We start from the raw sequence: 22,234 nt of genomic DNA on the forward strand, positions 1-22,234 counted from the left end.
CGTTGAGTTGCATCTAGCCTTTGATCATGACTAAGTTCCATTACACATAAGAGTAATTTCGTGAAGTTTTGTTAAGCCGACCCGAGGCTCGGTCTTAACATTAACTTGCGTCGCTAGCGGTACGGGTTTGGAAGCACGAGACCTAATCTTTCATGTCATCGATAAATTGTTTTCAAAAAAACTAAAGGTTAAATTGATACACAGCTGTATATGGTTAGGGTTCCCACACGGCCATATCTCCATGTTACATTTCGTGTTTATGATAGACATTGGTACCACCTGTGCTAATTAGCCATCTAGCATGCTGTGTGTAACAAAAGGCCGCCAGAAACGTGTTGTGAATGAAAAATACTGCTTGCTGCAACAGTGAGAAAGCTGGTTAAAACAGTGTACAGTAAGTGTATAGTTTGCATTTGTGAAATGATTTTGATGATATGAAAGTAAAGGGCGTATTGTTTCTAGGACCGTATCGCAATTGAGACTCGATCTACGTTTGGATGGAGTATTTGGCTGCCAGAACCAGTCTGTCTACCTCTGCAAATAACATATTTGGACCTTAAGGAGTAAGGGTAGACTCCTTATTAATAGTACATCTTGGGCTAGTTTGAATCTAGAGGCATGGACTCACCATATTAACAGTATAGTGTGATTATGGGCAGGATATTGATAAACCCCTCACATTGTTCACAGGTTGTTCAAAACAAAATGCACAGGGAATCGTTAGTCACAAAACTTGTTCAGTATTTAATGAAATTGTTTATATTTTAATTAAAGTCAATTCTATGAGACTGCTCCTGCAGAATCCCATCCTAAAATCTATGACTTTTAAGATGTGTATTCAGATTTCCCCTTACAGAAAATCTCTTCCCACACTTGTAGCACTGGTGAGGTTTTTCGCCAGTGTGAGTAAGCGTGTGTCTTTTAAGGCCTCTTGCCGTAGTAAAACGTTTTGTGCACAGGGTGCAGGGGTATGGACGCTCTCCTGTGTGAGATCGCATATGAAGTGTTAGATGGCATGATGCTTTGAAGCCCTTTCCACAATGTTTACAGGTGTAGGGACATTCTCCTGTGTGTGATCGTGTATGCAACCTCAGTTCTCCTGAGCTAAGGAATGCCTTACCACAGATGCTACATAAATAGTTTTTCTCCCCTGCATGCATCCGCATGTGTCTTGCTAGATGTTGGACAGATGTTTTCCCACAAATAGTGCAACAGTAGGGACGCTCCCCAGTGTGTGTGCGCACATGCCATTTGAGTGAACCTGCACACATGAATTTTCGGTCACAGTGAGAGCATTTGAATGGTCTTTCCCCTGTGTGAACTCGCTGATGTTTTTTCAGACCACACCTGGAAGAAAATCTTTTCTCGCACTGGTTACAATGGAATGGCAATGTGTGAATTCCTATATGTACTTTCAGGGTTTTGGAGCATTTGAAAACTTTACCACAATGAGTGCATTTGTGAGTCTTGATTATTGGTGCATAGGGGATTATTTTAGTGCTGCTTGAGGGAAAGGGGTGATCAGTCCCAGATTCCTTAGAACATAAAAGCTTCCGGTCCTCTCCTCGATGCCTAATCCTGATGTGCTGGTGGAGTTTTGCAATTTCAATGTGATTGAATGGGCATAGGGAGCAGGCAAGGATGCGGGATGACATTTCATCATTAAATCCTGCAATGACAAGATCAGGAATTTAGATTGTATAACAGATGTTATCAATAATTTGATGACATGAGATCAGTGTTTAAATTCCTGAATACCCTTACCGTTATTGGGCATTGGGATACACAGAGCAGACGTCTCTGCCGTTGAAATGCCCATCTGCTCCTGTTGCTCCAAATCCTGCCTTATATAACTTATTTCATTGCAATCTTCATCTTCCCAGTTCTCTTCATTCTGTCTCTCTTCCATTTCCTCCTCCTCTCTGTCCCCATTAGGTTGTCCTTCTCGCTCTTCTCCATCTCTCGTTTTGTCAGAGCTGGGCTGCTCAGAGCCAATGACAACTCTTATTGTTGGAGGGAGGGACAGTGTGGATAGGATGGTATCTGCAGTGTAATAAGATAAATAACCTACGAAAGATGGCACACGTTACTCTTGCTATATTTTTCAGCAGCGTTTTCCTTTCTCTTACCATTACAGCTAAAATCATTGTCACTGACACCTGCATTATCAAGTTCAATTGGCAGGAGTTTGGTTTGACTGGATGGAGACTTACTCTTTTTCAGGTTTCCATGATGCTGATGGTGCTGCAGAAGTGTCTTCAGCTCTTCAGTGTCAAATATGGCATGTCCACATTCCTCCAAGACAGAGGGGCCTGCACCAAGCCATGCTGCCGTCTGAGGTGCAGGGGAATAGTGTTAAAATACAGTATGCCAGACAACTGATATTTTATACACATGGAGTATATTCCATTCAGTTGTACTCCAGCCATCTTTGCAAGCTTAAAACCTAGTGTAGACAAAGGATCAAACTTATACTGTGATGCTTTATTCTGTACCTGTGTGAAGTCTGGTACAGGTAGCAGCTCCTCCAGTCTGGAGAGGAACTCCCACACCAGTACCCGCAGTGCTGTGTCATACCGAGGGCCGTAGTGTATTGGGAACACCACCTGAAAAATGTATAATTTATGACAAAGTCCTGTGCCAATGCTGATACAAGCAATAGTCACCTGCAAGTCACAAAACAGAAAGCTCTTTTACCTGAAAGAAGTGCTCCCTCTCAGAAGGGTCTTCCAGCAGGGTTTGGACCAATTCCACAAAATTAGACAATGTAGCCTTCAACTCATCATCATTACTCTGTCAGTAAGCATAAACAAACGACATCAGACATTAACTCAACATGTGGGCTGAAAACTCCCCTATATCTTTTTAAAATATGCTGCCAAAATAAGTTAACTTACCTCTTTGTGTACAGAGAATTCTGTCAAAGAATGGATTTTATCCAGGTGAGGCTGGATGGTCACGAGGTCAGCTGTGCATTCATTACGACATAACTCTAGAACCAGCTGAAAAAGAGGTAGAAGTGAGGTAGCACCAGGGGAAAACATACTACAGTCGTAGCCAAAAGTTTTGAGAATGACACATTAATTTCCACAACGTTTGCTGCTTCAGTGTCTTGATATTTGTCAGATGTTACGATGGAACACTGAAGTATAATTACAAGCATTTCATAAGTGTCAAAGGCTTTTATTGACAATTACAGGAAGTTGAAGTCTTTTTCAAGACCTCTGCAATCTGCCTTAGCATGCTGTCAATTAACTTCTGGGTCACATCCTGACTGATGGCAGCCCATTCTTGAATAATCAATGCTTGGAGTTTATCAGAATTTGTGGGTTTTGACCACAAGTTCTTAATGGGATTAAGGTCTGGGGAGTTTCCTGGCCATGGACCCAAAATATTGATGTTTTGTTCCCGAGCCACTTAGTCATCACTTTTGCCTTATGGCAAGGTGCTCCATCATGCTGGAAAAGGCATTGTTCGTCACCAAACTGTTCCTGGATGGTTGGGAGAAGTTGCTGGATGTGTTGGTACCATTCTTTATTCATGGCTGTGTTCTTAGGCAAAATTGTGAGTGAGCCCACTCCCAAATTGCCATCATACAAACTGAGGCAGCAGACATTGAAAATTAATATTTGTGTCATTCTCAAAACTTTTGGCCACGACTGTACACTGAACAAAAATATAAACGTAAAGTTTGGTCCCATTTTGCATGAGCTGAAATAAAAGATCCCAGAAGTGTTCCATATGCACAAAAAGCTTGTTTCTCTCAAATGTTGTGCACCAATTTGTTACATCCCTGTTAGTGAGTATTTCTCCCAAAATAACCCCTTCACCTGACAGGTGTGGCATATCAAGAAGCGGATTAAACAGCATGATCGTTACACAGGGGCACCTTGTGCTGGGGACAATAAAATGCACCATTTTGTCGCAGAACACAATGCCACAGATGTCTCAAGTTGAGGGAGGGTGCCGACTGTGGCTGGTCATTTTAGAGACCAGCTACCCGGACAGCTGATAAATGTGTTTGCACAACCAAAGAAATTCTGCACAAACTGTCAGAAACTGTCTCAGGGAAGCTCATCTGCTTCCTCACTAGTCTTGACGTGACTGCAGATCGTCGTCGTATCCAACTTCAGTGGGCAAATGCTCACCTTCAATGGCCACTGGCATGCTGGAGAAGTGTGACCTTCACAGATGAATCCCAGTTTCTACCATACCGGGCAGATGGCAGAAAGTGTGTATGGCGTTCTGTGGGTGAGTTGTTTACTGATGTCAATGTTGTGAACAGAGTGCCCCATGGTGGCGGTGGTGTTATGGTATGGGCAGGCATAAGCTACGGACAACGAACACAATTGTATTTTATCGATGGAAATTTGAATGCACTGAGATACCGTGACAAGATCCTGAGGCCCATTGTCATGCCATTTATCTGCCGCCATCACCTCATGTTTCAGCATAATAATGCCCGGCCCCATGCTGCAAGGATCTGAGCACAATTCCTGGAAGCTGAAAATGTCCCAGTTCTTCCATGGCCTGCATACTCAGACATGTCACCAATTGAGCATGTTTGGGATGCGCTGGATCAACATGTAAGACAGCGTGTTCCAGTTCCTGCCAATGGCTGTGCGAAGTTGCTGGATATTGGCGGGAACTGGAACACGCTGTCTTACATAATCCCAAACATGCTCAATGGGTGACATGTCTGGTGAGTATGCAGGCCATGGAAGAACAGGGACATTTTCAGCTTCCAGGAATTGTGTACAGATCCTTGCGACATGCTGTGCATTATCATGCTGAAACATGAGGTTGCTGGATATTGAAGAGGAGTGGGCCAACGTTCCACAATCAACAGCCTGATCCATTCTGCGAAGGAGATGTGTCGCGTTGAATGAGGCAAATGGTGGTCACACCAGATACTGACTGGTTTTCTGATCCACGCCCCTACCTTTTTTTAAAGGTACCTGTGACCAACAAACGCATATCTGTATTCTTAGTCATGTGAAATCCATTGATTAGGGCTTAATTTATTTCAATTGACTGATTTCCTTATATGAAAATCTTAAATTGTTGCATGTTGCGTTTATATTTGTGACTAGTTGCTGCCCATAGTTTTATCGGAATCCTCTGCATTTGCACCGCTCTCACCGTTGCTCTCAGACCCAGGAGGAGTTGGGTCCTCTGCCTGGAACTCAGCAGCTCTGGAACCACCTCTGTCACCAAAGTCACAAACTCTTCCAGTTTCCCAAAATGCTTTACAGTATGCTGCTGAGCCACTTGCCACAGGAATGCTGACATCAGGCGTAATGGTGGAGCAAGGAGACGTAGGGAGGAGAGAGTTAAACGGGAACCTACAGTGGGAAACACAAACAAGAATATGTATTACATAATAATAATAATAATAATATCATCCTAGGACAGTTTAAACCAAAAGTATTGTATAGGTTTGATCTAAAAATGCCTTTAGCTAGGGTTTGGGATACTAGCCAGCTTCAGTAAACATCTATGAAGCCAGGGACCATTTAAAAAACACTCACACAAACAACATAGGGGCCAAGTTAACATTTTGAGAATGTATAGTACAACTTAATTTACCAGAGTGTTCTGCCTCGGGCAAGGACTTAAGCGGAGTCGACTCCAAAAGCATTGAAGTTCTTGTTCGCTGACTGAGAACAGCATCCATGATGGCAAACCATCTTGTTCCACGAATATTGGAACTATTTTTGCTAGTGTCATTCTTGATTTTTTTGTATTCCTGTTTCAGCTTTTTTATTTTCTCTCTGCACTGTTTAGATGTCTTCGTAGATCCGAGGGCAGCGAGCTCGGAACTAAGTTTGGTGAAGACTCTTGTTTCTCACTGATGAGAGAAGCTGCTCCTGAACACTCCCATCTGCCCAGAGTCTTAACAACGCATGGACCTCCTCAGGTGACCAGCTGGCTCGAGATTCATCTGTGAATGCACCAGATCTGTTAAAAGCACTTAAACTGGCAAACAATGTTACCTAGCAAGTTTAAACAGTTTTCCAAAAATGTGTACTATACTGAGCAAAAATAAAAACATTAAACAATTTCAGTGAGTTACAGGTCATGAGGAAATCAGTCAATTGAAATAAATTCATTAGGCCCTAATCTATGTACAGTTGAAGTCGGACGTTTTACATAAACTTAGGTTGGAGTCATTAAAACTCATTTTTCAACCACTCCAAAAATGTCTTAAACTATAGTTTTGGCAAGTCAGTTAGGACATCTACTTTGTGCATGACAAGTATTTTTCCAACAATTGTTTAGACAGATTATTTCACTATCACAATTCCAGTGGGTCAGACGTTTACATACACTAAGTTGACTGTGCCTTTAAACAGCTTGGACATTTCCAGAAAATTATGTCATGGCTTTGGGCTAATTGACATCATTTGAGTCAATTGGAGGTGTACCTGTGGATGTATTTCTAGGCCTACCTTCAAACTCAGTGCCTCTTTGCTTGACATCATGGGAAAATCAAAAGGAATCAGACAAGACCCCAGAAAACAAGTTGTAGATCTCCACAAGTCTAGTTCATCCTAGGGAGCAATTTACAAAACGCCTGAAGGTACCACGTTCATCTGTACAAAAAAATTGTACATGAGTAAAAACAGCATGGAACCATGCAGCGGTTATACCGCTCAGGAAGGAGAGGCATTCTGTCTCCTAGAGATGAACCTACTTTGGTGAGAAAAGTGAAAATCAATCCCAGAACAACAGCAAAGGACCTTGTGGAGATGCTGCAGGATACAGGTACAAAAGTATCTATATCCACAGTAAAAATGAGTCCTATGTCGACATAACCTGAAAGGCAGCTCGGCAAGGAAGAAGCCACTGCTTCATGTATGGTTAATGAATAACTACTCATTGTGTGATAACATAGACACTCCTTTTGTTCACCTGGCCTAGAATACCTCAATCAAATGCCCGACCGTATTACCTCCCAAGAGAATTCTCTTCGGTTAATCTCGGCCGCGTATATCCCCCTCAAGCCGATACCACAACGGCCCTCAAAGAACTTCACTGGACTTTATGCAAACTGGAAACCACATATCTTGAGGCCACATTTATTGTAGCTGGGGATTTTAACAAAACACTACCAAAGTTATACCAACACATTGACTGAACAGTGAACAGTGTCGTTATTCCCTCCAGAAGGCAATCAAACTGGCAAAATGTCAGTACTGAGAAACTGGAGTCGCAATTCAACGGCTCAGACACAAGACGTATGCGGCAGGTTCTACAGACAAGCACAGACTACAAAGCGAAAACCAGCCATGCCGCGGACACCGACGTCTTGCTTCCTGACAAGGTAAGCACCTTCGACAGCTTTGATGAGAACACAGTGGCACCGACGCGGCCCGCTACCAAGGACTGTGGGCTCTCCTTCGCAAAGCATGTGCTGACCAGCTGGCTGGTGTGTTTACGGACATATTCAATCTCTCCCTATCCCAGTCTGCTGTCCCCACTTATTTCAAGATGTCCACCATTGTTCCTGTACCCAAGAAAGCAAACTGAACTAAATGACTGTCGCCCTGTAACACTCACTTCGGTCATCATGAAGTGCTTTGAGAAGCTAGTTAAGGATCATATCACCTCTACCTTACACCCTAGACCCACATCAATTTGCTTACCGCCCCAATAGATCCACAGACAATGAGATTGCCATCGCCCTATCCCCTATGTTAGAAAGCTGTTCTTTGACTATAGCTCAGCATTCAACACCATAGTACCGTCCAAGCTCATCATTAAGCTCGGGGCCCTGGGTCTGAACCCCGCCCTGTGCAACTGGGTCCTGGATTTCCTGACCCCAGGTGGTGAAAGTAGGAAACACCTCCACTTCGCTGATCCTCAACACAGGTGCCCCACGTGGGTGCTTTCTCGGCCTCCTCCTGTACTCCCTGTTCACCCATGACTGCGTGGCCACGCACGCCTCCAACTCAATCATCAAGTTTGCAGACGACAACAGTCGTAGGCCTAATTACCAACAATGACGAGACAACCTACAGGGAGGAGGTGAGGGCTCTTGGAGAGTGATGCCAGGAAAATAACCTCTCACTCAACGTCAACAAAACAAAAGGAGCTGACCGTGGACTTCATGAAACAGCAGAGGGCGCACGCCCCTATCCACATCGACGGGACCGCAGTGGAGAAGGTGGAAAGCTTCAAGTTCCTCTGCCTACACATCACTGACAATCTGTAATGGTCCACCCATATAGACAATGAGGTGAAGGCGGCGCAACAGCGCCTCTTCAATCTCATGAGGCTGAAGAAGTTCCCTCAAACTTTTATAGATGCACAATTGAGCCTGTCTGGCTGTATCACCGCATGGCGTGGTATGGCATGGCAACTGCACCGCCTGCAACCGCAGAGCTCTCCAGAGGGTGGTACGGTCTGCCCACCGCATCACCGGGGGCAAACTACCTGCCCTCCAGAACACCTATAGCACCCGATGTCACAGGAAGGCCAAAAAGATTGTCAAGGACATCAACCACCCGAGCCACGGCCTGTTCACCCCACTATCATCCAGAAAGCCAGGTAAGTACAGGTGCATCAAAGCTGGGACTGAGACAGAAGCTGTTTTTCAATCTCAAGGCCATCACTGTTAAATAGCCATCACTAGCCAGCTACCACCGGGTTACTCAACACTGCACCTTAGAGGCTGCTGCCCTATATACATAAAATCACTGGTCACTTTAGTGATGTTTACATACTGTATTCTATTGCACTGTATTTTAGTCAATGCCACTCTGACATTGCACAATCTAATATTTACAGTACCAGTCAAAAGTTTAGGCATACATACTCATTCCAAGATTATTATTTTTTACATTGTAGAATAGTGAAGACATCAAAACTATGAAATAACACATATGGAATCATGTAGTAACCAAAGAAGTGTTAAACAAATACAAATATTTTTTTAGATTCTTCAAAGTAGCCACCCTTTGCCTTTGACAGCTTTGCACACACTTGGCATTCTTTCAACCAGCTTCATGAGGTAGTCACCTGGAATGCATTTTAATTAACAGGTGTGCCTTAAGTTAATTTGTGGAATTTATTTACTTAATCAGTTTGAGCCAATCAGTGGTGTTGTGACAAGATGGGGGTGGTTTTCCTAAGACAGCCCTTTTTGTTAAAATACCAAGTCCATATTATGGCAAGAGCAGCTCAAATAAGCAAAGAGATATGACAGTCCATTGCTTTAGGTCTGTCGATCTGGAGAATTTTAACAACTTTGAAAGTTTCTTCAAGTGCAGTCGCAAAAACCATCAAGCACTATTATGAAACTGGCTCTCATGAGGACCGCCACAGAAAAGGAATACCCAGAGTTAACTATGCTGCAGAGGACACGTTCATTCAATTTACCCGCCTCAGCAATTACAGCCCAAATAAGTTCAAATAACAGACATCTTAACATCAACTGTTCAGAGGAGACTGCGTGAATTAGGCCTTCATGGTCAAATTGCTACAAAGAAACCCCTACTGAAGGACACCAATAAGAAGAAGACACTTGCTTGGGCCAAGAAACATGAGCAATGGGCAATGGAAATCTGTCCTTTGGTCTGATGAGTTCAAATTTGAGATTTTTAGTTCCAACCGCCGTGTCTTTGTGAGACGCAGAGTAGGTGAACGGATGATCTCCACATGTGTGGTTCCCACCGTGAAGCATGGAGGTGGTGTGATGGTGCTTTGCTTGTGACACTGAATTATTTATAGTTCAAAGTACACTTAACCAGCATGGCTACCACAGCATTCTGCAGCGATATGCCATCCCATCTGATTTGGGCTTAGTGGGAATATCATTTGTTTTTCAACAGGACAATGACCCATCTGCTGCTTCAGATGACTTGGCCTCCACAATCACCCGACCTCAACCCAATTGAGATGGTCTGGGATGAGTTGGACCACAGAGTGAAGGAAAAGCAGCCAACAAGTGTTCAGCATATGTGGGAACTTATTCAAGACTGTTGGAAAAGCATTCCATGTGAAGCTGGTTGAGAGAATTCCAAGAGTGCACAAAGCTGTCATCAAGGCAAAGGGTGGGAACTTAAACAAATCAAAATGTATGAGATTCTAACACTTGGTTTCTACATGATTCCATAACTGTTATTTCATAGTTTGTCTTCACTATTATTCTACAATGTAGAAAATAGTAAAAATATAGAAATACCCTTGAATGAGTAGGTGTGTCCAAACTTCTGACTGGTACTGTATGTTTCTTAATTCCATCCTTTTACTTGTGTGTGTTGTTGAGAATTGTTAGATACTACTGCACTGTTGGAGCTAGCAACACAAGCATTTCACTACACCTGCAATAACATTTGCTGAAGGTGTGTGACAAATAACATTTTATTTGAAAACTGCACATTTTAGAGTGGCCATTGTCCCCAGCACAAAACAGTGCATGTGATTGTCCCCAGCACAAGGTGCACCTGTGTAACGACCATTCTGTTTAATCAGCTTATTGATACAGTGCCTTGCGAAAGTATTCGGCCCCCTTGAACTTTGCGACCTTTTGCCACATTTCAGGCTTCAAACATAAAGATATAAAACTGTATTTTTTTGTGAAGAATCAACAACAAGTGGGACACAATCATGAAGTGGAACGACATTTATTGGATATTTCAAACTTTAACAAATCAAAAACTGAAAAATTGGGCGTGCAAAATTATTCAGCCCCTTTATTTTCAGTGCAGCAAACTCTCTCCAGAAGTTCAGTGAGGATCTCTGAATGATCCAATGTTGACCTAAATGACTAATGATGATAAATACAATCCACCTGTGTGTAATCAAGTCTCCGTATAAATGCACCTGCACTGTGATAGTCTCAGAGGTCCGTTAAAAGCGCAGAGAGCATCATGAAGAACAAGGAACACACCAGGCAGGTCCGAGATACTGTTGTGAAGAAGTTCAAAGCCGGATTTGGATACAAAAAGATTTCCCAAGCTTTAAACATCCCAAGGAGCACTGTGCAAGCGATAATATTGAAATGGAAGGAGTATCAGACCACCGCAAATCTACCAAGACCTGGCCGTCCCTCTAAACTTTCAGCTCATACAAGGAGAAGACTGATCAGAGATGCAGCCAAGAGGCCCATGATCACTCTGGATGAACTGCAGAGATCTACAGCTGAGGTGGGAGACTCTCTCCATTGGACAACAATCAGTCGTATATTGCACAAATCTGGCCTTTATGGAAGAGTGGCAAGAAGAAAGCCATTTCTTAAAGATATCCATAAAAAGTGTTGGTTAAAGTTTGCCACAAGCCACCTGGGAGACACACCAAACATGTGGAAGAAGGTGCTCTGGTCAGATGAAACCAAAATTGAACTTTTTGGCAACAATGCAAAATGTTATGTTTGGCGTAAAAGCAACACACCATCCCCACTGTCAAACATGGTGGTGGCAGCATCATGGTTTGGGCCTGCTTTTCTTCAGCAGGGACAGGGAAGATGGTTAAAATTGATGGGAAGATGGATGGAGCCAAATACAGGACCATTCTGGAAGAAAACCTGATGGAGTCTGCAAAAGACCTGAGACTGGGACGGAGATTTGTCTTCCAACAAGACAATGATCCAAAACATAAAGCAAAATCTACAATGGAATGGTTCAAAAATAAACATATCCGGGTGTTAGAATGGCCAAGTCAAAGTCCAGACCTGAATCCAATCGAGAATCTGTGGAAAGAACTGAAAACTGCTGTTCACAAATGCTCTCCATCCAACCTCACTGAGCTCGAGCTGTTTTGCAAGGAGGAATGGGAAAAAATGTCAGTCTCTTGATGTGCAAAACTGATAGACATACCCCAAGCGACTTACAGCTGTAATCGCAGCAAAAGGTGGCGCTACAAAGTATTAACTTAAGGGGGCTGAATAATTTTGCACGCCCAATTTTTCAGTTTTTGATTTGTTAAATAAGTTTGAAATATCCAATAAATGCCGTTCCACTTCATGATTGTGTCCCACTTGTTGTTGATTCTTCAGAAAAAAATACAGTTTTATATCTTTATGTTTGAAGCCTGAAATGTGGCAAAAGCTCGCAAAGTTCAAGGGAGCCGAATACTTTCGCAAGGCACTGTATGCCACACCTGTCAGGTGTGTGGAAAATCTTGGCAAACAAGTTTGTTGATCAAATTTGAGCGAAATAAGCTTTTTGTGCATTTGGAAAAAATTACTAGGATCTATTATTTCAGCTCATGAAACATGGGACCAACACTTGTATGTTTCGTTTATGTTTTTGTTGTTTGTTTCTCATTGACTATTTTACTGTCTGGTCCCTCAGATCGTTAGCAGACATTGAGTCTGTAAAAAAGGTTCAGAAAGACATGACTAGATGACCATAATATTCTGTTTCTAGAGGGGAATCATTCGACTCCAACAGCATAGTAGGTGAATCTATCTTAGTAGCTGAGGTTCCAAGTCGGTGACCAAGGAAACCATGGACCTTGTCAGGTGTCCAACTGGATGGAGATTTGTCTGGGGAAGCAACAGATCAGTTGACAAACAATATTAACTTCCGAGCTTCCAGTCGCAGGCCAATTTAGTGTTTTGAAAATGTCACTAGTGTTGATGCTGTACTAGGCAGCTTAACTTACCAGAATCTTTCACTTCTTGTGGGGAATTAGGTTGAGTTGACTCCAATATATTTCCATCTGAATCTATTACCAAAGTACTTGGTTGGTGACGGAGGACACTATCCATGATGGCAAACCATCTTTCTCTACGGCGGTTGTAGCTCCTCTTCTTATTGTTGTCCTTGATTTTATGATACTCTTGTTTCAGCTTTTTTATTTTCTCTCTGCACCTCTTTGACGACCTGTTAAATCCCAGGGCAGCGAGCTCTGAACTAAGTTTGGTAAAGACGCTCTCGTTTCTCACTGATGAGAGAAGCTGCTCCTGAACACTCCTGTCTGCCCAGAGTCTTAACAATGCATGGACCTCCTCAGGCGTCCAGCGGAATGGAGATTCATCTGTGAATGCACCAGATCAGTTGAAGGACACAAGAAAACGCAGATAAAATGGTATCCAGTAAGGTCATAGGCCATTTAGGCCTACTAAAAATGTAATGGATCAGCCGTTGTTTCTGTAAATGTAATGTTTCTGAACTTACCATAATCTTCCGCTTTTTGTGGGGAATCAGCAGACTCCAACAGCCTAGAAGCTGAATTTATCCTGCCAGACCCTGAAGTCCCTGAACGGTGACTAAAGAGACTGTGGACCTCATCAGGCATCCAACTGGATGGTGACTTGTCTGTGGAAGCACCAGATATCGAGTACTCACACAAACAGGGACATAATAACTAGCAAAGATTGTGTAACACGGTATGTGAGAGCTTTGTACTGTACTGCCTCTGCCCAGAGGTCTGGGCTTAGCATGTGGCACAAGCTGTTTCATTCCCACCGCTGCTGTCAATGTAGCGGGAAAGAAGAGAGCTGCATCGTGGCTTTTACTGTGCAGATGCAAGCACCTAACGGACTGCACCGCAAAAGCCTGGGCCTCTGGGCAGAGCTGTATATTGCTAACATATGCAGTGTTAACCTACATTTGCAAGTAGACTTAGCTATGGAATCACCATTCACCATTTCCTAATGTTACTTAGTTTATAACACTGGGAAACCAGTGGAGGCTGGTGGGAGGAGTAATGGCTGGAATGGTATCAAACATATGGAAATCACATTGACTCCAATCAGCCCGTTCTCCTATAGCTCCTCCCACCAGCCTCCACTGTGGGAAACGCATGGAAAGTCACATTGGTGTTGGCATGATGAAAAATAGGCCATGGCCCAATACTTTTTTTGCCTGGGTGGAAATACAGGCCAAGTGTAAACCAATGATATATATATATATATATTATATACACACACACACTAGACCAGTTATAGTGGGCGCTGTGTTGAAGCCACCGTGCCTCCATCTTGGCACTCCTCCACATTGTAAAAAAAATATTTTGGAAGCTATAAAAAAAATGCATTTATGGTCTACATTCGTTTTTGCCACATGGATTTAATTAGACACCTTAAGGCATACTTTTAAATTAGATTGTGTGCTAAGCATGCAAATAATAGTCAAATGACTATTTGCATTGCCCCCCCCACCCACCCTCTTCTACTCTTATTATCTATGCATAGTCACTTTAATAACTCTACCTACATGTACATATTACCTCAATTACCTTGACACCGGTGCCCCCGCACATTCACTCTGTACCAGTACCCCCTGTATATAGCCCGGCTATTGTTATTTACTGCTTGCTCTTTAATTATTTGTTATTCTTCTCTTCTTTTTGGTATTTTCTTAACTGCATTGTTAGTTGTAAGTAAGCATTTCACTGTAAGGTGTACGTACACCTGTTGTAGTCAACGCATGTGACAAAAACAATTTGATTCAATAAATAAAACATTTTCCTTAAAGTATATATTACAAATGTTACTGTCCACGAGAACAAAAAAAATACTTAAATACATGTAATTCTGTCCTTCAAACATTTCATTGAAATACTGTAGAATTCCATTAAATCCTATAGAGGACTGCTGCTACTGGGGAGTGCCAATATGGCCGACCGGTGGCTTCAAAGCTTCTCAATGGCCAATACATAGTATTAGCAATCCAGAGTTTATATACAGCCTGGTGTAAAACCCTACTTTGGAACAGGGACATTAGTCTAAATTACCGGGATCTTCCTCCTCTGGTGGGGCATCAGGCGTGGACTCCAAAATATTTTGAGAATTCATTACCAAGCCAGACTCCAATAAGGTACCACTTGGTTGGTGACCGAGGACACTATCCATGATGGCAAACCATCTTCTTCTAAGACCGGTGGAGGCATTCTTGTTTTCGTCGTCCTTGATTTTTTTATATTCCTGTTTCAGCATCTTTATTTTCCACCTACACTGTGTCTATGTTTTGATGAAGCTTATGGCATCAAGCTCTGAACTAAGTTTGATAAAGACTCTCTCGTTTCTCACTGCGGAGAGAAGCTGCTCTTGAACACTCCCGTTTGCCCAGCGTGTTAACAATGCCACTACCTCCTCAGGTGCCCATTGACATGCACAGGACAGGGATTTTTTTGTTTTCCATGGTTATGTATTTGCTATTTGTAGAAGTTTATAGAATACCCTTTTCACAATAGTCTGCCTAGCACGGTTCGGATATTGCAAAGATGTGTATAACTAAACCAAGATAGACCACAGCCTGTCGTTTCAAATGGGAACAAATGAGCAATAGTGGGCAGAACAAGCAATGAGGTGGGCAGAACAAGCAATGAGGTAGGCAGAGCCAAGCAGAAGCAAGCGTGATCCTATTGGCACGCTCATTTGCATTTCTCCGTTGAGGAACGCCTACTCTGAAGTGCGCGTGAGCAATAACTCAATTCGCCTTTGCACGCCTTCTAAACAACGCAAATGTTTAAAACTTTGGCCAAGGGTCAAGTTTACCAAACTTAGTCCACTCCGTTCGTAACATATTGTATTTTTGGGAACAGAAAACTGTATTGAGATCAAATGTTTAATTTATGAGTAAATTAGCAGAATATCGGCCAAAATCCATCTCGTTCCAACTTCTCCCACTGCCGGCCAGTGGGCTTCCTCTCACTACCATATTTGGTAGTGAGTGGAAACTTAAACCGGATTCTCCACATTCATACATCCGGTGAAATAGCGGTCTCATTGTTTCATCTGTGATAAAAGTGGGCCGAGATAGCCCACCTATTGGTCAGAAACAAGAATCAAAAATCACTTCCGGCTCACGTTGTTTTTCCCAAATCCTTCAAAATAAGAGTTTTTCCAAAGATGAAAGGGATTAGTTATCAATCTCTTTGGTATTCCCAATGGATCTTGGTTACAGCAAAAAAGTTAAAGGTCCAATGCAGCCGTTTTTATCTCAATATCAAAACATTTTGATATTGAGCTACTGAGTGGCGCAGTGGTCTAAAGCACTGCATCTCAGTGCTAGAGGTGTCACTACAGACCCTGGTTTGATTCCAGGCTGTGTCACAACCGCCGTGATTGGGAGTCCCATAGGGTGGCGAACAATTGGCCCAGCGTCGTCCGGGGTAGGCCGTCATTGTAAATAAGACTTTTTCTTAACTGACTTGCCTAGCTAAATAACACATTTCTGGGTAACAATTAAGTACCTCACTGTGATCGTTTAATTAAAATGGTCAAAAATAAACAAAAATACCTTCTTAACAAAAAACTATTTATCAAGGAAGAATTTTACTCTGAGTTGGTAGGGGAAAACTAACTTTGGTTTGGAACCCTTTTTATTGGTCTATTAACAAATTTAGCACCTCATGGTGTCACCAGGCAGGCCAAAACTCCATCCCACCAAAACAGGCTGGAAGTTCATGCAACCATTTCAAACAGGTCTTAAACATTTCTGACAAGTTATAAATAGCTCTCAAAGGTGTGCCATGACTGACATAACAAGAGGAAAACTGATGATGGATTACCCAATTTCAAAATTGCAGCTTGTGCATTTTACTATTACAACTTTCAAGAGTACGTTGAAAGCTGGACCGAGTAAAAATGGTTTGGACCTGTTTGGGAGCAGTTTGGGAGCCACTGATATAGACCACGTAGAACCTTGCACAAGACTGACTGAAATTAAAAGGATGTGTGCTGGCAAACCTATTTTTTGTTCATGAATAATTACAAAAAAATACTCTGATCATAATCATATCCAGAAAATGGCCAATATCCGTTATGATTCTCATTTTGTCCATATACTCGGCACAGCCCAAATTCACAGTTTCAACTACTTCAGGAAGTAATGTTGCAGTCTAGCTCAGTGCTGCCCCCTCTCGTTGAGTAACTCGAGTTGAAGGCAGACCGGGGTACTGCAGGCTGCAATTAGCAGCTAAATTACTTCTTCTGTGTGCAATTTTTAAATAATTGTTTCAAAGACATACATCTGGTGTAATAGAAGCAATTTTTGGTACCATGATTGTCTTTGATTTTGTTCTATTTTTATTCACAGATAGACCACGAAGATTGCCATTTTCCTATTCGCCATTTTCCTATTCGCGGTCGGCCTTGAACTTCAATGAAAGGGGGAGTCCTTCTCCCCTGTTTAAAGCAGTGTGCGGAAGGGGTGGGGCTTTGTCCCAGAAGTAAATAAGGAAGCTGACCAAATTTCACAATAATTTACTTCTGGGAAACCTGAGATCACCAAAAGGTGCAAGTTGCTCCAAAACAATCCTCACCCAAGCACATACAGGCACATTAAACAACAAAGGGAACTTTTAACCATGAATACACATAAATAGACCAAATTGTAAATGTTAAACATGATTGCCTACATAACAAAGGATATAGAGAACTTAATTACGACAAGGTTGTTGACAGCACACTGATCAGAAATAGCCGGCGGTTGTTTGTTTATTTATGTGAGTGCTTTTATCTGATCTGGTGCTTTTCCAGACAAATCATCATCCAGTTGGACACCTGATGAACTTCCACAAACTTCAGGGTCTGGGGTGAGAACTTGCTTTTGTAGTCTACCCAATCTGATTCCCCGCAAGAAATTTAGAATTCTGGTAGGTTCTCTCATACGGTCTCTCGTACACATTTTTTTTTTTTACACAGTAACTTGGCCTGTTACCACAACCTTGGTAGTTAATATTGATTATGTGAGTACTGTCAACTGAGCTGTTGCTTCCACAGAGCAATCTTCATCCAGTTGGACAACTGATGAGGTCACCAACCAGGATCTTCAGGGTCTGAGAGGATAAATTCAGCTACTGTGCTGCTGGAGCCGACTTAACCGGATTCCCCTTTAAAACAGGAACCTTATGGTAAGGAATTTAGAACAGTCTTTCTCAACCTTTTTTGTACCAGGGATTAGCAAAATGTGTTCCTCTTACTTGGTAGACTGCTTGGATAGAAACTAGTTTACTACTACTAGTTAACTAAGTTAATGTCTGCTAACCATCTGAGGGACTGGCCAGTAATAGCCAGAATTTGAAAAACACTTATCTAGTACACATTTTTCATAAACTGTACAATAAACTTGCTAGCTTATATTGTTTACCAGTTTCTGATTGCTTTCAACTGATGTGTTTCTTTCACATTAAAATCGGGATACAGCTGAACGTCTCAGGAGATCCATGCATTAAAACTCTGAGCAGATGAGTGTTCAAGAGCAGCTTCTCGCCTATAAAAACAAGCATGTCTATGCCAAATTTAGTTCAGAGTTTGCTGCACAGAGTTTGCTGCACTTGGATTTAACGGGACGTTGAAGCAATGCAGAGAAAAGTAAAAAAATCTGAAACCGGAATAAAGAAACCTCAAGGATGACGACAAGATGAGTGGTTCCATCTATCTTGAAGAAAGCGGTTTTGTCGTCATCGTTAGTCCTCACTAACCTATCAAAAACTCAGGCTTATTCCTTTCCAGGAGCAGAAGACTGGTAAGTTAACTTTTACTGTGTACATTTTTGTAGTTTGTGTGAGGGCTTTCACAATGGTGACTGGCTAGTTAAGTAGCTAGTTGCTGATGCTGGCTAGTTTCCTAATGTTTTTCTGGATACATTTTGTTTTATAACTCGCCTACAGTATTTCCAATATGTCATTGGCTTTTACGCTATGATAATTTCTTGTTTGTGTTTCCCACTGTAGTTCCCGGTTTAAAGCTGTCCTTGCTGTGTCTCCTTGCTCCACCATTACGCCTGATGTCAGCATTCAGGTGGCAAGTGGCTCGGCAGCATATTCTAAAGCATTATGGGAAACTGGAGGAGTTTGGGACTTTGGTGACAGAGGTGGTTCCAGAGCTGCTGAGTTCCAGGCAGAGGACCCAACTCCTCCTGGGTCTGAGAGCAAGGGTTTGTGAGGTGGAAATGCAAAGGATTCTGATAAAGTATGGGCAGCTACAACTAACAATAAGTATGTTTTCCCCTGGGGCTGCCTCTAACATGTCTACCTCTTTTTTCAGCTGGTTCTGGAGTTGTGACTCAGGGAGAGCACCGGTGACCTTGTCCATCCAGCCTCACCTGGACAAAATCCATTTGTTAGCAGAATACGCTATACACAAGAAGGTAAGTTAACTTATGCTTTAAGTTGAAGAAAATATAAACTTTTTCAGCCTTATGTTGAGGTTGACTTCATGTCTGAAGTAATTTGTTTAGTTTGTTTATGCTTACTGACAGAGTAATGATGATGAGTTGGAGGCTACAGTCTAACTTTGTGGAGTTGGTCCAAACTCTGCTGGGAGACCCTTCTGAGAGGGAGCACTTCTTCAGGTGCGTATTTAATGCATCCGTAAGTGCATTTGTTTTTGGCACAAATCAAATAAAATAACATTTATTTATATAGCCCTTCGTACATCAGCTGATATCTCAAAGTGCTGTACAGAAACACCGCCTAAAACCCCAAACAGCAAGCAATGCAGGTGTAGAAGCACAGTAGTCACGTCAAAGCCAAGTGTTGCTATTATTGACATTGTTAATTGTCACATTAACAGGAGATGATTGCAGACTTTTCCACATGAAAAATGATCCCCGAAAGCCATGCTGAAGAAAATATTTGCCACTGGACTTATTGTGTGTTAAATTGTCTATTTTTCAGGAGGTATTCCCAGTACATTACAGCCCTCGGTATGACACAGCACTGCAGGTACTGGTGTGGGAGTTCTTCTCCAGATTGGAGGAGCTGCTACCTGTACAAGACTTCAGACAGGTACAGATTGAAACATCAGTGCCCATCAAGTATTGAGGCGCCTCCCAAGTGGCACAGTGCTTGCTGTCCAGGCTCTGTCACAGCCGGCCACTACCGGGAGACCCATGGGGCGGCGCACAATTGGCCCAGTGTCATCCGGGTTAGGGGAGGGTTTGGCCAGCAGGGATGTTCTTGTCTCATCACGCTCTAGCGACTCCAATGCACACTGACAGGTGATCGCCAGGTGCACGATGTTTCCTCCGACACATTGGTGCGCCTGGCGTCCTTCGCCTCTCCCAAGTCCGTACGGGAGTTGCAGCGATGGGACAAGACTGACTACCAATTGGATACCACGAAATTGGGGAGAAAAAAGAGATTTGAAAAAAAAACATGAAAAAACTGTTGAGTGCTGATCACTGTTTTAAAAATTTTTTGGACTGAGGACTATGGTGAGCTGAAGGAAAACATCTACCCAATGCGCAAGGCTATGGCATGCAGAGAAGGAACAATACAAATGATACAGTGTTGAATTCAATGTAAAATCTAAAGCATTGAAAAACACTGAAATGTAATAGATTACAAATGTATGTAGCACCACCACCACCAGCATCATGGAAACCCGAAAAAGACTAAGTCTCCATCCAGAATTATGTATTTGTCACTGAGTATGTTAAATTATTTGTCTGGTATGTAGTGGAAGACAAAGTATGGCAATAGTGTAACTTACTGGATCAGTATGTTCTGTCTTTCCTAGGTTCTTTCTCTTACTACACTGCAGATACCATCCTGTCCCTCCCTCCAACAATAAGAGTTGTCATTAGCTCGGAGCAGGCCAGCTCTGACAAAATGAGGTCATGCTCAGATGGAGATAAATGCTTCAAGAATGGGACAGAGAGAGCAGGAGATGGAGAAGAGAGAGAAGGACAATCTAATGGGGTCAGAGAGGAGGAAAAAGATAGGCAGACTGAAGAGGACTTCTGGTCCGTGTATCCCAGTACCCAGCAACGGCAAGGAAATTCAAGTAATTACTAAAATATTTGACTTCATTTTACAGCATTATTATCACTGTTATTTTTCTGGTATTTAAAATGAAATGACTTAACAATTGGTACCATATCGTAATTAGCAACTTGGAAATGAACAATCTGTAAATTCTTGATAACAATTGGTACATCCTTGTGTTCTTTGCCAAATAACATCAATGCTTATCTTTTGTTTATGTACTTTGTAAGTAAATACCTGGTAATCAGCAAGTTGTTAAATGTAGTGTTACTCAAAATTGATTTCTCGAATGATAATTCATTCATCTGGACTTCTTAAGCAATCTGGGCTCCTAATTTTGGCATTGCAGGTTTGAATAGTGTCATGGCATCCCAGGTCCTTGACTGCTCCCTCTGCACATTCTCTCATATTATGGTAAAACTCCACCAGCACATCAGGATTAAGCATGGCGGTGAGGACAGGAAGCTTCTACGCTCTAAAGAATCTGGGACTGAAAGCACCTTTCCTCAAGCAGCACAAAACTCCCCCAGCGTATCAGCACTAGGCACCAAAGGAAGAACTGGAAGCGCCTCAACTCTAAAGAATCTGGGAATGATAATTCCCATCCCACACGCAGCACAAAACTACTTCACCAGCACATCAGGACTAGGCACCAAGGGGATGAATGTAAGTGTCAACACTCTTAAGAATCTGGGACGGAAAACCTTCACTCAAGCACAAAAATTATCTCCTATAGACCCGATAACATGACTCTAAGTTGCCCTCATTGTGGGAATGTTTACCAAAACCTCAACTCCCTGGAAAAACTTAAGAATTCACACATTTCCATTCTGTTGTAACCAGTGTTACCCAGATTAGATCTCAAAAGACATCAACGAGCTCACACAGGGGAAAGACAATTCAAAAGCTCTCACTGTGATGTGTGCATATTCACTCAAAATGCATGTACACACACACACTGTGGAGAGTCCCTACTCTTGCACCATTTGTGGGAAGACATCTGTTCAACATCTAGCTAGACACATGCGGCTGCATAAAAACTATTTATGTAGCTTCTGTGGTAAGGAATTCTTTAGCTCAGGAGAACTAATGCTGCATACATGATCACACACGGGAGAATGTCCCTACACCTGTGAATGTTGTGGAAAGGGTTTCAAAGCAGCATGCCATGTTCAGATTCATGTACAAAGATTTCAAGTAGGGGAGTGTACATACTCCTGCACCCTGTGCACAACACATTGTCATTCTCATGGAACATAAAATACATGTTAATTCACACGGGTGAGAAATCTCACCAGTCGTCCAAGTGTGGAAAGAGATTTTCTTTAAAGGAAACTCTGAAAACGCATCTTAATATTAAAAGGCATGGATTTTAAGACATTCCAGACAGATCATATTAGTTATGCATAAAGTCTGGTAGATGGTGTTACTTCTTTCCCCCCCCAGGTCCGGCGTTATGGGCCGGCCTTAGGGGCCTGGCCCGGCCTACCGTAACCTTATTTCCCGTACAAATAAAATACAGAAATATTAATAATTTATTTTACCGAGACGCGCACCGACAGAA

At 42.4% G+C, this 22,234-nt stretch overlaps 2 protein-coding genes and 3 long non-coding RNA genes across 6 annotated transcripts; 3 read left to right on the forward strand and 2 right to left on the reverse strand.

Annotated features, from left to right (window-relative positions):
• The first annotated feature begins 93 nt into the window (after positions 1-93).
• On the forward strand, positions 94-5,916 carry LOC118944113. The gene is made up of 3 exons (XR_005039433.1): positions 94-394; positions 2,224-2,339; positions 5,788-5,916. It is a non-coding gene; the product is annotated as an uncharacterized LOC118944113 (long non-coding RNA).
• LOC110503990 (zinc finger protein 568) lies at positions 729-5,935 on the reverse strand. The gene is made up of 8 exons (XM_036962161.1): positions 5,590-5,935; positions 5,143-5,345; positions 2,898-3,002; positions 2,698-2,793; positions 2,496-2,606; positions 2,214-2,334; positions 1,765-2,067; positions 729-1,669 (listed from the first exon to the last, which is right to left on the reverse strand). Exons 1-8 carry the CDS (start codon positions 5,675-5,677, stop codon positions 810-812), a joined length of 1,887 nt encoding a protein of 628 aa, XP_036818056.1. The 5' UTR covers positions 5,678-5,935; the 3' UTR covers positions 729-809.
• Positions 5,767-15,242, reverse strand: LOC118944112. 2 transcript variants are annotated; one of them, XM_036962164.1, is made up of 4 exons: positions 14,689-15,241; positions 13,128-13,268; positions 12,613-12,987; positions 5,767-5,944 (listed from the first exon to the last, which is right to left on the reverse strand). In XM_036962164.1, exons 1-4 carry the CDS (start codon positions 14,888-14,890, stop codon positions 5,823-5,825), a joined length of 840 nt encoding a protein of 279 aa, XP_036818059.1. In that variant the 5' UTR covers positions 14,891-15,241; the 3' UTR covers positions 5,767-5,822. The 2 variants fall into 2 exon arrangements, with proteins under 2 accessions (XP_036818059.1, XP_036818058.1); XM_036962163.1 differs by lacking the exon at positions 5,767-5,944 and adding an exon at positions 12,036-12,493 and having other exon boundaries at positions 14,689-15,242.
• A 2,315-nt stretch (positions 15,243-17,557) lies between these two features.
• Positions 17,558-19,023, forward strand: LOC110503464. Its single transcript, XR_002470475.2, has 3 exons — positions 17,558-17,811; positions 18,104-18,425; positions 18,634-19,023. It is a non-coding gene; the product is annotated as an uncharacterized LOC110503464 (long non-coding RNA).
• A 78-nt stretch (positions 19,024-19,101) lies between these two features.
• LOC118944065 lies at positions 19,102-22,234 on the forward strand. The gene is made up of 4 exons (XR_005039369.1): positions 19,102-19,253; positions 19,579-19,689; positions 20,423-20,689; positions 21,020-22,234. It is a non-coding gene; the product is annotated as an uncharacterized LOC118944065 (long non-coding RNA).

The sequence above is a fragment of the Oncorhynchus mykiss genome, chromosome 24 (genome assembly GCF_013265735.2).
Source record: "Oncorhynchus mykiss isolate Arlee chromosome 24, USDA_OmykA_1.1, whole genome shotgun sequence".
Taxonomy (NCBI): domain Eukaryota; kingdom Metazoa; phylum Chordata; class Actinopteri; order Salmoniformes; family Salmonidae; genus Oncorhynchus; species Oncorhynchus mykiss.